The 13,172-nt window shown below is 40.0% G+C and overlaps 2 protein-coding genes across 2 annotated transcripts; one reads left to right on the forward strand and one right to left on the reverse strand.

The window, feature by feature from the left end:
• The first annotated feature begins 97 nt into the window (after nt 1–97).
• On the forward strand, nt 98–10,574 carry rhot2 (ras homolog family member T2). The gene is made up of 19 exons (XM_063481395.1): nt 98–265; nt 936–994; nt 1,894–1,975; nt 2,107–2,150; nt 2,547–2,600; nt 2,688–2,740; nt 3,051–3,159; nt 3,337–3,438; nt 3,578–3,676; nt 3,768–3,876; nt 3,994–4,114; nt 4,333–4,417; nt 5,129–5,274; nt 5,381–5,481; nt 7,245–7,375; nt 7,500–7,580; nt 7,671–7,793; nt 8,308–8,510; nt 9,202–10,574. The coding sequence occupies exons 1-19, from the start codon at nt 229–231 to the stop codon at nt 9,317–9,319; spliced, it is 1,857 nt and encodes a 618-aa protein (XP_063337465.1). The 5' UTR covers nt 98–228; the 3' UTR covers nt 9,320–10,574.
• Nucleotides 10,575–11,767: 1,193 nt separating this feature from the next.
• On the reverse strand, nt 11,768–13,172 carry LOC134633196 (histone H1.0-B). Its single transcript, XM_063482068.1, has one exon. The coding sequence runs from the start codon at nt 12,919–12,921 to the stop codon at nt 12,328–12,330; it is 594 nt and encodes a 197-aa protein (XP_063338138.1). The 5' UTR covers nt 12,922–13,172; the 3' UTR covers nt 11,768–12,327.

The raw sequence follows: 13,172 nt of genomic DNA on the forward strand, positions 1-13,172 counted from the left end.
GTAAATCCAAAGACAACAGTGCAGTGAGTAACGCCTGGCCTGTGCCCAGCAGAGGGCGTGGTTTCACAGTCTCCTCTGTGAACCGGAAAGATATGATTTCACCTTGGCTGCATATCGCTGTGGAGAGACACACGTTTGTTTTAAGCTAGAAATTTGACATTCAAATGAATGGTGGATGTCACTTTAGTGCCGCGACGTGTCTGACTGTTCTCCAGAGAGAGAGGAAACATGAAGCAAGATGTCAGGATACTTTTACTGGGGGAACGTAAGTCATTCACACTGACAGCCGAGCACAAGCTAAGCAACTAGCAGCCATTAGCTCCCGTTGCTAACTAACTTTTTGACTTCTGGTTGAATATGTTCTGGGTTACTGCTGATGCCAAGAGGCGATAAGTGTCTTTAAAAGGAAAGCAGTTACTCATACAAAAATATATGTTTTATGCTGGTACAATATACTTCCCGTCTGTCGTTTATATTTCGCTAGCTTGGAATATTTGACTGGAAAGTTACAGTTAATAATGCGCTGCTGGTTTCTAGCACGGAGTAATCGCAATAACGTTATTATTTTATGTATTTTTATCTTATTGACTGAATGAACAGTTTTAAGCCACACTGCGCAAAACATAAATATATTTTATTGGTCGTTTATTGTTATTTTGGAAAGTTTGCTTTGAGTTAGGTAAGCTAACACATGAGTACTCTCTAACGGTCGATACAGGAGCCATATAAACTAACTAAAGGTAAAACAGAGTAACAGTTAGCTGCCAAACAATAGTATGTCTTTTATATAATCATGCTTTCTTCTAAGTGAACACGTTTCAATTAAGTGAACTTTATGAAGCGGTCACTCTGCATAATAACTACTTTATAACTAGGTGCTATCAAAATACGAGCTAGATTAGCGCCTTTCATCCTCTCATTTTCTTCTCTGACAGCCAAAGTGGGGAAGACATCTCTCATCATGTCTCTGGTTGGAGAGGAGTTCCCTGAACAGGTAACTGTAAGCACAGCTCACCTCTGCTGTGCCTTTCTAAGCATCAAAACATTTGCCTTTTCTTCCTATGTACACTTTTTTAGGTGCACCTGTTCAACTGCCTACTAACACAAATATCTAAGCAGCCAATCAAATGGCAGCAACTCAGTGCATTTAGGCATGTAGACATGTTCTAGATGACAAGCTGAAGTTCAAACCGAGCATCACAATGGCCAAAAGACGTGATTAAAGTGACTTTGAACGTGGCATTATGGTTGGTGCCAGACAGGCTGGTCTGAGTACTTTAGAAACCACTGATCTGATCTTCCCACGCAAGCATCTCTGGGACTTGGTCTGAAAACCAAAAAATATCCACTGAGCAGCAGCTCTCAGATTAGGCATCCTGTTCATGCCAGAGTTCAGAAGACAATGGCTAGATGGGTTCAAGCTGATAGAAAAGCAACAGTTACTCCAATAACCTCTTTTTACTACCAAGGTATGCAGAAAAGTAAAGCTAAAAGCACATTTTGTAGAACACTAAAGTAGATACCACTCCTGTCATTTAAGAACAGTAACATGAAGTTATAGTTAGCACAGACTAACAGCAACTGGATAATTGCAGTTTTCTGAGTCACGACTTCTGCTGTGACATTTGGATGGCAGTCGCATTTTTGTGTAAGCAACATGAAAGCATGTAACCAGCCTGCCCTGTAGCAACAGCTCAGGTTAGCAGTGGTGTAATGATGTGGGGCGTATTTTACTGACGTACTGCTTGACACAAATTGAGCATGGGTTAAACACCACGGCCTACTTATTGTTGCTGACCATATCCATCTTTTTATGACCAGAGTCTTATTATGACTGCATCCAACAGTAGTTTGTGATTATTAATTCAGTTAATGATGTTTAATTTCTAACAGGTTCCCCCCAGAGCTGAAGAGATAACCATCCCTGCTGATGTGACTCCAGAGAAGGTTCCCACACACATAGTGGACTACTCAGGTAGCACATCATTATTACACTATTGATTTGTTCTTGTTGTACACTGTGTGCAGTTTGTTGAAGTTGCAGATTGTGCACATGTGTCTGAATGGCATGACTTTGAGATGAATGTTTATCTTCAACTTCAACAGAAAAAGAGCAGAGTGACGAGGTCCTTAGAGATGAGATCATCAAGGTAAATGCAGCAAGCAGCAAGAGAACATAATAAATGTGATTATTTCCAGCTGTAGTGCACCTTTGCAAACTTGATGGAAAAATTAAATTCAGAGGTTGAAAAGAGTTGGAATATTTTTGAACAAATCAAGCAGCCTTGAATAAAAATATGAAAGCTGGGGGCATAAAACTTCAGACTGATCGTTTTCCTTTCTCTGGCTCCAGGTACATATATGCACTCTTGCACAATGTAATCAGTACTTAAAGTTTTTTTTTGTTGTTGTTGTTGTTGTTCTAGTTTTTGTTTTGTTTGTCTTTGAAATGATGAGTGTAAAGTAGCAATCATTTAAACCGTTTGAACTGAGTCTGCTCTCAGTTTTTGGGATTAAGATCCAACTTTCTTTTTACACCCCTACAGGCTAATGTGGTGTGTGTAGTGTATGATGTCACCAATGAGGACACAATAGACAAGGTAGTAAACGACTGTTTGTCTTATATTGTGTCATACTGTACAGTGATCCCACGCACATGTGTTACATGCCGCCTTTTCTTTTTTCAGATTAAAACCAAATGGATACCTTTAGTCAACGGAGATGCAGAGAAGGGAAACAAGTAGGTATTAGAGGCTGTGTGTGTGTGCGTGTGTGTCTGCGGCTAGGTGTCCTATAATCTGTTGAACTTTGCACTCTTTTACAGTGTTTGTTTGCATATGATGTTGGCAAACATTGTAATCTGGGAACTGGAGCTTCTTGTGACATTTTATAAAGTGGAACTGAGCGCATCAGTGAAATTCCCAAAATGTGGAGCGAGTATTGGTATTTGAATCCCACAAGTGACCAGGAGCTTGGGTTGTGATGTATGTGTTTAATAAGTCCCGACGGTGTTGTGCTGAAAGTTGTTCTGTCTCTGTTTGCTACATCAGGGTTCCCATCATCCTCGTGGGAAACAAATCTGATCTGCGCTGTGGGAGTTCCATGGAAACCATTCTTCCCATCATGAACCAGTTCTCTGAGATTGAGACATGTGTTGAGGTGAAACTTAACTCACACACACAGATCTAATCTCTCCTGTCTGTACACACCTGCTTATTTTACCCGGACTCGCCTGGATTCATAAAAATATTTACACATGAACACCTTATCTGCCTTTGGGATTTCTGTGACAATGATATCTGAACCACTCTTTGCACTTTGTCTCTTTTTTCCAAGTGCTCTGCAAAGAACCTAAAAAACATTTCAGAGCTGTTTTATTATGCACAGAAGGCAGTTCTACACCCCACTGCTCCTCTTTATGACCCCGAGGACAAACAGGTCAGCCATTATTTTTTATTTATTTATTTATTTATTTTGGAGCTGCATGCCAGGTGTGGTTCTTCCTGTCTGTCACACTTCACATGTATGCGTGCATACATTCAAATTAATTAATTTTATATCTAATGTTTATCTCTAGCTAAAACCGTCGTGTGTCCGAGCCCTCACCAGAATATTCTACATTTCCGACCAGGACAACGACCGCATCCTCAGTGATGCTGAACTCAACAGCTTTCAGGTGCTCATTTTAAACAAATCAGATGTTTTCTCAGCTTTTACTTCAGAAAAAACATCTGATTTGTTTACTAAAAACACATGTCTTCATGTAGAAATCCTGTTTTGGGAATCCTCTGGCACCACAAGCCTTAGAAGATGTAAAGACTGTAGTTTGGAAGAACACCTGCGATGGAGTCCAGGACAATGGCCTGACCCTAAATGGTTAAAAAATAATTAAATAAAAAGTTATGAATGTCAGCGTGTAACCTTAAACCAGGTTGTTCGAGGGCCGTATTCAACTAATGGTGTCACTTTTCTTTTTCTTCTTCTTTTTTTCAGGTTTCTTGTTCCTTAATACATTATTTATTCAGAGGGGTCGACATGAAACCACGTGGACTATCCTCAGGAAGTTTGGCTACGATGACAACCTTGAGCTGACTGATGATTACCTTTACCCTGAGTACGTGTAGTGCCTGCATCCTGTCTCAGTCCAAAAACATAACATTGCTGAAGGCCACAGTAAACCAGTGGGGCATATAATTACACTGAAAACATCATTGCTCCTGTACAGTTACAGTAATCTCAGTCATCCTGTTCATCCAGGTGGTTTTGACTTTGTTTGCTTTTCTGCATTAGTCAGAGAAATATTGAAATATCTAAATGTTCTTCTGTTGTCAGACTCAGAGTTCCTGTTGGCTGCACCACAGAGCTCAATCATCAGGGTCACCAGTTCATCCAGCAGTTGTTTGAGAAGTATGATGAAGTAAGTAGCAAGTTCAGTTGTCTGAGTCATGAGCTCTATTCAGACATGGGGTATGTAACATTGACTTTAATTCAGATTCCTCTTTGACCTTGATGCTTCAAGGTACCTCAGTACTTGTGCAATTTTGTCTATTATGCGCAAGATTTGATGTATGTAGTCAAGGGAAAGTGTCCGTACACACTTAGGTTTAGTAAATTGAATGTTTATATGCCTCTGACAACAAAAAGTGCACAAACTGGCTCTTGTTCTCTCTGCTTGTAATTTTATGTGTGCTGTTAATGTGACAGTATGGATTCAGTTCTGTGTTAAAGGAGGTACATAAGATTTTTGTAATGACTGCTGTCTCAGCTTTGTTATGAAAAATAAACAGGGTGCCACTAACACATGAAGCCAGATCGATTAATAGAATGCAGTGAGTGTTTGAAAGGGTCTCGTTTCATGCTGCACAGTAAAATTAGTGTAAACATGATCTCCCTGTTAAATAGTAGCTCATACCATGGCGAGTCCATCCATCCATCCATCCGCAATTCACAGGATTCACTACTCCTACGGTATTGATAAGAATTTAATCAAAGTTACACTCAGTGATCATCTATAGGGTCTCACAACATTTGTCATAATAAACAGTGAACTGTGATGGATTGTGAGCCAGATGAGCTGTTATGTTACTGATATTCTGGTTTTGAAGAAGTGCATTGCTTTCCCTCTTAGGATAAGGACTCCGCCTTGTCACCGAAAGAGCTTAGAAACCTGTTTTGCGTATGTCCTTACATGCCATGGGGTCCTGAAGTCTACATGACTGTCCCAACCACAAATGAGGGCTACATCTCAAATCACGGCTACCTCTGTCAGTGGACGTAAGTTTCTTTGTAAATTATTGACTTTATGTGTTAAGTAAGCTCTGGGTTTACACTTTAATGCACGTCCAGGAGTTTATTGTCTGCACACGTATGACCTTCACAGGCTTTCTGCATACCTTGACATCCACCGTTGCCTGGAGCACCTAGGATATCTAGGCTACCCTATTCTCACTGAACAGGACTCACAGACTGCTGCAGTCACAGGTGTGTGTGTGTGTGTGTGTGTGTGTGTGTGTGTGTGTGTGTGTGTGTGTGTGTGTGTGTGTGTGTGTGTGTGTGTGTGTGTGTGTGTGTTTAACATGGATGGTGAATAAAAGGCATTATTACTGTGACACATGGGAGATATCAGTACTTCTTAAATGTAATTCTCATATGTTAAGCTCTATAGGAAGATCAGTCTTAATGCTGTTGAATAAGTTTAGCTTGTGCACGTTGATCTGATCTAATAGTTCACTTTGAAATGGAAGTTTATAAATTGCATGTGTTTCAATACATTTATGGATGCATGGGTTGAAGCACAGTGCACTCTCCGCATGGCAAAGTAACTGGGCATTAACTCAATGAGTGATGAAGTTTGTATTTTGTGATTGACAGTATATGACAGGATGTGACTTAAAGATATCTGCAGACACACTGTGGGCAGTTTGAGAACAGTTTTATAAGGAAGTGTGATGTAATGTTACACATATTTGTCAGGAAAACATAAAAAATCTTTCATTTTTGCAAAGAGACTTTTTGTGTATGTGCGTGCTGGTTTTAGTTTTATTTTAGGTAGTTTGATGTCCATTGGTGAGTCAGCCTTTTTTGTGCAAGAAAACCTGAACTTACTTTGTTTGGGGTTTTTTTAGGAGGGAAATCTGGAATTTTTTTAAATAAATAAAGTAACCTCTTTGTGTACTTTGGTTTTAGCCATGTTAGCAGAATCATTCAGGGGAAGTCTGCTTAATAACTGCATGTCATCAGGGGTTTTTGTGTGGCTTGTGTGCCTTGGGCACACCATTGGTGATTTTTATATATATATATATATATATATATATATATATATATATATATATATATATATATATATATATATATATATATATAGTGCCACAGCTGTTACGGATGACAAACTGCAGTTTAGTGTAATGAATAGTTGTATCAAATGTGAGTTTGCTGAGTGGCCCTGGTACTTTGCGCAGGATAAAACTTCTTAATTTTAGTGTCATTGAGAACTACATTCAGGCTAAAGATTGCACTTAAGTAACATCAGTGATTAGAAGCCATTGTTTTGCTCTTCTCTTTATCTTTCCTGATAAATTTATTTTAAAGTTTAAAGTCTTAGCTCTATTTCTATTGGTTGCTTTGAGCACAAACTTTAAGTTTTACACTTCATTAAAAACAAATGCAGTGTTTAGGTGTACAGGTATTGACAACCACTAGAGGTCACTTTACTCAAGGTTTATGTTCACCAGCAACTTTCTTGTCAAATGTGAAATATGGCAAAACATTTTAAGACAACTAGAGTGGATTATCAGATGAGGGCAATAGCAAGTACATGTGTTGACCAGTTTATCTTTGAGTAACTTCTACACTGTTTTTACAGGCTGATCTTTTGGCATCTTATGTTTTGGTGATCAAAACAAAAACAGTTAAAAACACAACAGAACTGAATTGAAACAAACGCTCATGTTTCAGTCTTATTTCCATCAACTTGTGTAGTAACATTTTCTGCTAAGAGCTTTCCAATATCAGTTGTCGCCTTGTACCTCTGTGTTTTCAATTATCTGAAAAATGAAGAACACATTTTTTTTTCCAGAATTTTAACATCTGAAATGTTTAACTTTTTTCTTTTGATGAGCATCGGTGGTGCTCTTACAGCTAAGCCAGTTGAATTCTAACCAGCTTCATAGGAAAAAATAGCATATCAGTGTTTTGGCCCGTTTTGTGATTTATTTGTTTGTTTGTTTAAATGTTCATATGTGAAGTGACACGAGAGAAAAAGGTGGACCTAGAAAAGCGACAGACACAGAGATCAGTATTTCTCTGCAAAGTGATTGGACCAAGAGGGACAGGCAAGTCGGCCTTCCTCCAGGCCTTTTTGGATCGCCACATTGTGGTATGTCCCCATCACCTAGTCTGGAGCTGAATGCCATATGTTGCATTCTTAGGTTGTGATAGACAAATACTACTCTTTACTATTAACTCTGATCATGCTAAAGTGTCTTTTTTTGCTTTAATAGAATAAAGGCGATTCCAGCAGTGCCTTCTCCCCTTATGTCATAAATACTGTACAAGTCAGTAACCAGGAAAAGTACCTTATCGTAAGTAGCTCCCATGGGGATTTTTTTTAAATCACTGTCTCTCTCTATCTGACCCTGACTATAACCTGAGCAACCTTCTCTTCTCTGCAGCTTAATGAGGTAGACGTGGAGACAGAGTTCTTGAAGAAGTCAGACGCCTCCTGTGATGTTGCTTGTCTCATGTACGACATCAGTGACCCCCATTCCTTCAACTATTGTGCCAGCATATACAAGGTCAGTTACTGGACCATTTGAAGGACAAAGTGTCAATTTCTATTTATTTTTAATTTCGAGATCAGTTCTACTTTTACTGTGTGTTTTGCTGCTGTTTGCCCACAGTTACCCTATCTGATAATCCAGCACAGCTCACTTTGCAGCCTCTCCCAGTCTTTACCGTTCATATATGTAATTACAGAAAGATAATTTTGGAGAGCTGAAAATTGCAGAGGTTAGACGGTCCAACATATTAAATAGACTTGAGACAGACATCCTTCCAGCATCATTATTAGTTTTTTAATATTTGTTTGACTAAAGAAAGATTCAGTTACAATTACTCTGCAGTTACTAAGCAACACATAAACATAAACTGTGATTTAATTTGCTTGTATTCGGACCCACTGGCTGTAATTAGTTAACAACCCCAAAGTTATGTGTTATCTGAATTAGATTAGGACACCCTTTTATATAAATTTACTTCTCTCTCAACTCAGCTTTTCACTGTTTGAACTTTTTAATTTTTTTTATTTAGCAACATTACATGGAAAGCAACATCCCATGCGTGCTGGTCGCCTCCAAGGTGGACCTTCCTGAAGTGAAGCAGTTCCACGGGATGACCCCAGCAGAGTTCTGTTATAAGCACAGACTGCCTCCACCGATGCCCTTCTCCACGCTGTCCCTTGACTCCACCAGCAAGAACATCTACACAAGACTTGCCTGGGCAGCCATGTACCCGTATGTTTCAGTTAGACAGCCTGCTGCACTCAGTCACCACCTCCTGTTTTCAGTCACCATTTAGGTTCTTTGGTACAGGGAGAACATCCCAGGTTGAGCCCATGTTAGATTCATTAATAGAGAAGTATATGTTAGAGAAATGTCTCTATATATTCTATATACACCTATAGGAACCCTATATTGTTTTAGGTAAACTAAATCTCCTTTAATAATGCAAAACCTTCATTTTTACTGTGCACAGATTAAAAATATCCTAAGTGCTGTCAGACATTAGATAACACTTGTTACCTGTAACTGTATAGTACCAATGACAGTTTCATAAACATCATACACACAGATTCTGACAATCACTTTGGATTGCACGTGCAGAGGGAGATGATGGCAGGCAGGCAGCAGAAAGTCGAGGCAGGGGTTAATTGCATATTTATGGCTCTGCACATACTAAATAAAGTGTAGAGTTATATCTACCACATTTTATTATCATTAAAAAATGTCATTTTGATATACAGAGTTTCTAGGGGTGTGTTCAGGAGAAAGTTTCATTAAAACTGTAGAAAATATAAAGCTGAATGAATAAAAGGTGCTAGGTGAAGGTGTAAAATAAGCTAGATGTTTGTAATATTAATGCTTGTTCATGTCTTTTTTTATTGCTGACCCTCTGTGATTGCTCTTTTTCCCTTTCAATCTCCAGGCACCTGAATGGTTCAGACATGAGCAACACAACATTCTGGCTGAGAGTGGCTTTGGGCTCGGCTGTGGTTGCAGTTTTGGGTTTTGCTATCTACAGAGCTGTTGCCAGACTGAAATGACTGACAAGCTGGAAAGGCTTTCCCCCCCAGCCTGATGCTCCATCCGTCAAGACCAAACCTCTGTGACCAGATGCAGAACCGCCACAGCTTGAACTAGACAAAGTCCATGTCATCTTACTTTTTTTTTTTAATACCCTGAAGGCTTCCAGGACACTTTCCATATCTCTGCCATTTCCATCATCTGATCTCTTCTCCACTTTGAAGTCAGTTGATCACATCACACCAGCAGCAAGCTGATGATCGTATTATTCCCCATGCTGCCGTGCCCGGCTCTTTCCGCCTTACATTGTTCGTCCAGGCTAAGTAGTGGGTAGCCTTTCTGTGCTTGACACTCCAAGAACTGCTACTGTTAATATCCAAAAAGGTGCTTTATCAGAGGGGAGGAAATGCAGGAAGAAAGCAGTGTCAAGCCCATTGCTTTACCCCTCAGTGTCAGTATAGTGCTAACGATGAGAGATTTTTATATACGTGCATAAAGCAAAATATGCCAAATTGAATCAAGAACCAAAGGGCAGCATGTGAAGCATTTTGGCAAAGACTACTTGCTGATTGGCTGCTGCTGAAACCCACACATGAGAATCGCTGTTTCTTCTGACCGAGATACCAGAGATACAAATTAATCATATATGATTTGCCAAATTAATCCAGTGGCAGTGAGTAGTCGTAGCATGCTACTTTCCTCTTAGGCATGCTGTTTGGACTGATGAAGTATTGTTTTTCTTTTTTTTTAGTAGCGAAGGTATTAATGGGAATGCTGTGGCAGGGAGAGATTTCTCTGTGTGCGAAAGAAACTTTCCTTTCATGTGGAAGATGGTGGTTTTGCATTTGCATCTGCCAGAATGTAGGAAATATTTTCTGCTCTAAAAGGAGACCAGGCACACCTAAAAACTTTTACATTTTTAATGAAAAATGTGGTCATTTATCTTTGCTTCTGCTAGGTTTGTCAATTTCACTTTGAAGTTAAATTAATTTTAATTGATTTTAACTGTTTGATTTGTGCTTTTTTTTTTTTCTCCCCCCTAACAGCCTTCCGATGGTTTTACTGTGTTACAGAGTCCACCATTGTATTGTTTTCCCACTATGACTCTTTGATTATTATTATACCTGTTTTGTTGACTGATTTAGCTCTGAACCCACTGTTTCCCCCGGACATTTGTTTGACTTTTAAAACAGTTTTCTTACTGATTTTAGTTGCTTAATAAAAGACCAGACCAGACTGGGTGGAGACGTCATGACTGTTGAAAGAGATGTTGTGAAACTGTAATTATTATTGATGTTTGATAGTTGGCACTTTTATCTTTGGGCCAAGTTTCAGTCATTACTGAAGTTTTTTGTTTTTAGCGCTCAAGCGAGAGCAGATGTTTTTAATATCTGGCATCCGAGTGTATATGAGTCACAGGAGGAATGGATTCTCTGTAAACTTAATCACAAAACCTTATTTATTTATATGCGTAAAGTGTTAAAATACTGAAAATTAGATTACTCCTCATTGATGCGGTTTCAACAGTGGCATGCTTTGGCTGGTCTGCCCGCTGCACATTGATTGCTCAGCAGGGAGCTTTTAAACAAGGTTAGTGCAGCAATCTTCCATCCATATATGAAGATAGCAACAAATAACACCACGTGGAGAGTGATTTACATGTAATCCCGACTCTCATCATCAGTTGGACTCCAGTCTGCTGCCGCCTTTGTGCCGACTGCAGTGAAGAGGAGTCCGTTTGTTCCTTCAGGACGCCACAAGATGGCAGAGTTGCTCCTCAGGTAAGGAGGAGGACAGCAAACGATGGGTGTGTCTGCAAAGGCACCTCCTCGGGGATCTGCAGCCCCTCTACATGATAGATTTTGAGTTTGATGTGCGAATGATTGCTGCAGGTTAACCTGTATGTCCTCTATGTAGGAGCGTTTGAATTGTGTTTAACTAAAAAGCGTTAACCCCCAGTTATTTAATACCCCTGCCATTGTATACAACTGCATTTTCATTGTATTAAAGTGCTTTATTCCTGTGCACATTTCCCGCTCTGTTGTGTGCAGGCTTCGTGCTTTATGTCACTCGGATTATAAATCAAACCCATTGTCTGCACCCACGGAGAGCAGGTTGCACTTGATAAGTAACACTATTGCTTCATAGTGTAAATTGCCATGTTATAACTTGAAGTCATCTCAAGTTTCACTGTATTTAATCAGCTCTTATGCGATTAAAATATCTCATTAAGGCTTCCGTAGGTGGGCTTTGTTAAATCCCAGCGCATAACTAATACTATGGAAAAGAGGGTTTATATGTCATCCCAAATATCCACACATCCAAAATTGAGGACACTGTGTTCTTTGTCCTTGCAGCCAAATAAATGACATATAAGCCTTTAGAGTTTTGCTGTGCACAGTATTTTACCCATCCGCTTCACGAAGCGAATTACGCACATGCGCGCAATAAGTTGAAAACACTTTTTTGTTTTTTAGAAGATGACAAAGGTTTATTGGGTCGCAGTGTAAGCAGTCTTTAAAAGTGACTGAATACAGAGTGGTGCTTGTACATCATGAGTCGTCTGAACATGGAAAAAAATATATACAGGATGGAGTCTGAATGACCACTATAGAGGCTTTAGGAAATTCTTGCTGACGCTCGCCTCCTATGGTCTGTACATTGTGAAGGCTCAACAATGCTCAACATTGAAACATTTGTATTTTCAGCATGACCTCGTGCACTAACAACAACTATTCATGACTTCCACTGTATATACAAGTTTTCCTTATCAGCAAGATCTCACTCTAGCCTATAAGTAACCGAGGATCAGACGGGAATTAACAGTATTATTATTAACGCAATAATTAAAAAAAACAAAAAAACAATGCTCACAATTATTTCTACAGCTTTTTTAGGCTATAGTGCAAATGGAGAGAAAACTACTGGTAAAAACAGTATAAGTTTGCATGACACCTTACAAAAATAATACATATACGAAAACATTTCCTTAAGTATTTACAGTGATTTTGCCTCCGCTATTGTCCATTCACTTCTTTTTTGATGTCTTGGCTGCCTTTTTGGGTGTCTTTGCCTTGGGCTTGGCTGCTTTCTTTGCTGGTTTTGCTTTGGGCTTGGCTGCCTTGGGTTTCTTCGCCGGTGCCTTTTTGGCTTTTACTGGCGTCGCCTTCTTCGCGACCTTCTTCACTTTCTTCGCAGCTGCTTTCTTGGGTTTCTCCGGTGTCTTGGCCACCTTCTTGGGCTTGGCCACCTTCTTGGGTTTGGCGGGCTTAGCCGCTTTCTTTGGCTTGGCGGCCGTCGCCGCTACCGCCTTGGTGGACTTTTTGGAGTCCTCCGGTTTGGTGAGCCTGAAGGATCCGGACGCGCCGATTCCCTTGGTGTGGCGCAGCGTCCCAGCCGCCACCAGTCTCTTCAAGGCCATTTTAATCTGGACATCGGCGTTGTCGCCCACCTTGTAGTTTTTCCTCACGTACTTCTGGATGGACTGACGGGACGCTCCGCTCCGGCTCGCGTCGTGAACAATAGCCGCTTTAATCATGTCCGAGTACTTGGGATGAGAAGCGGGCTTCTTGGGCTTAGATGCCTTCTTGGCTTTGGCTGGAGCCGTGGATGTCTCCGTCATGATGACTTTTTTCTTCTTCTTTGTTTTGAGTAAGTTAAACAGCAAGTCCTGGAAGGTGTAAGTGTCACCCTGCTCTGTGCACAGGAACGTCGAGAAGAGCGAAATAAACGCGCAGTCAGAAATAAAGCTTTCCCTCTAAGTCCAGGTTATCGGACAATGCGCTACTTTATTTCTGCTTATAAATAATAAAAAATCTCATCCACACAAAGTCACGCTTTAATACCCGGGATCAGTTTAAGTGTCTTATTCCA

Source organism: Pelmatolapia mariae, linkage group LG8 (genome assembly GCF_036321145.2).
Source record: "Pelmatolapia mariae isolate MD_Pm_ZW linkage group LG8, Pm_UMD_F_2, whole genome shotgun sequence".
Classification (NCBI taxonomy): Eukaryota; Metazoa; Chordata; class Actinopteri; order Cichliformes; family Cichlidae; genus Pelmatolapia; species Pelmatolapia mariae.

Coding starts and splice junctions, on each gene's coding strand:
- rhot2 (XM_063481395.1), top strand. CDS start 229: ATGAAGCAAGATGTCAGGATACTTTTACTGGGGGAAC. Junction 2,151..2,546: donor TTAGAGATGAGATCATCAAG/GTAAATGCAGCA, acceptor ACACCCCTACAG/GCTAATGTGGTGTGTGTAGT. Junction 3,677..3,767: donor CTGAACTCAACAGCTTTCAG/GTGCTCATTTTA, acceptor GTCTTCATGTAG/AAATCCTGTTTTGGGAATCC.
- LOC134633196 (XM_063482068.1), bottom strand. CDS start 12,921: ATGACGGAGACATCCACGGCTCCAGCCAAAGCCAAGAAGGCATCTAAG.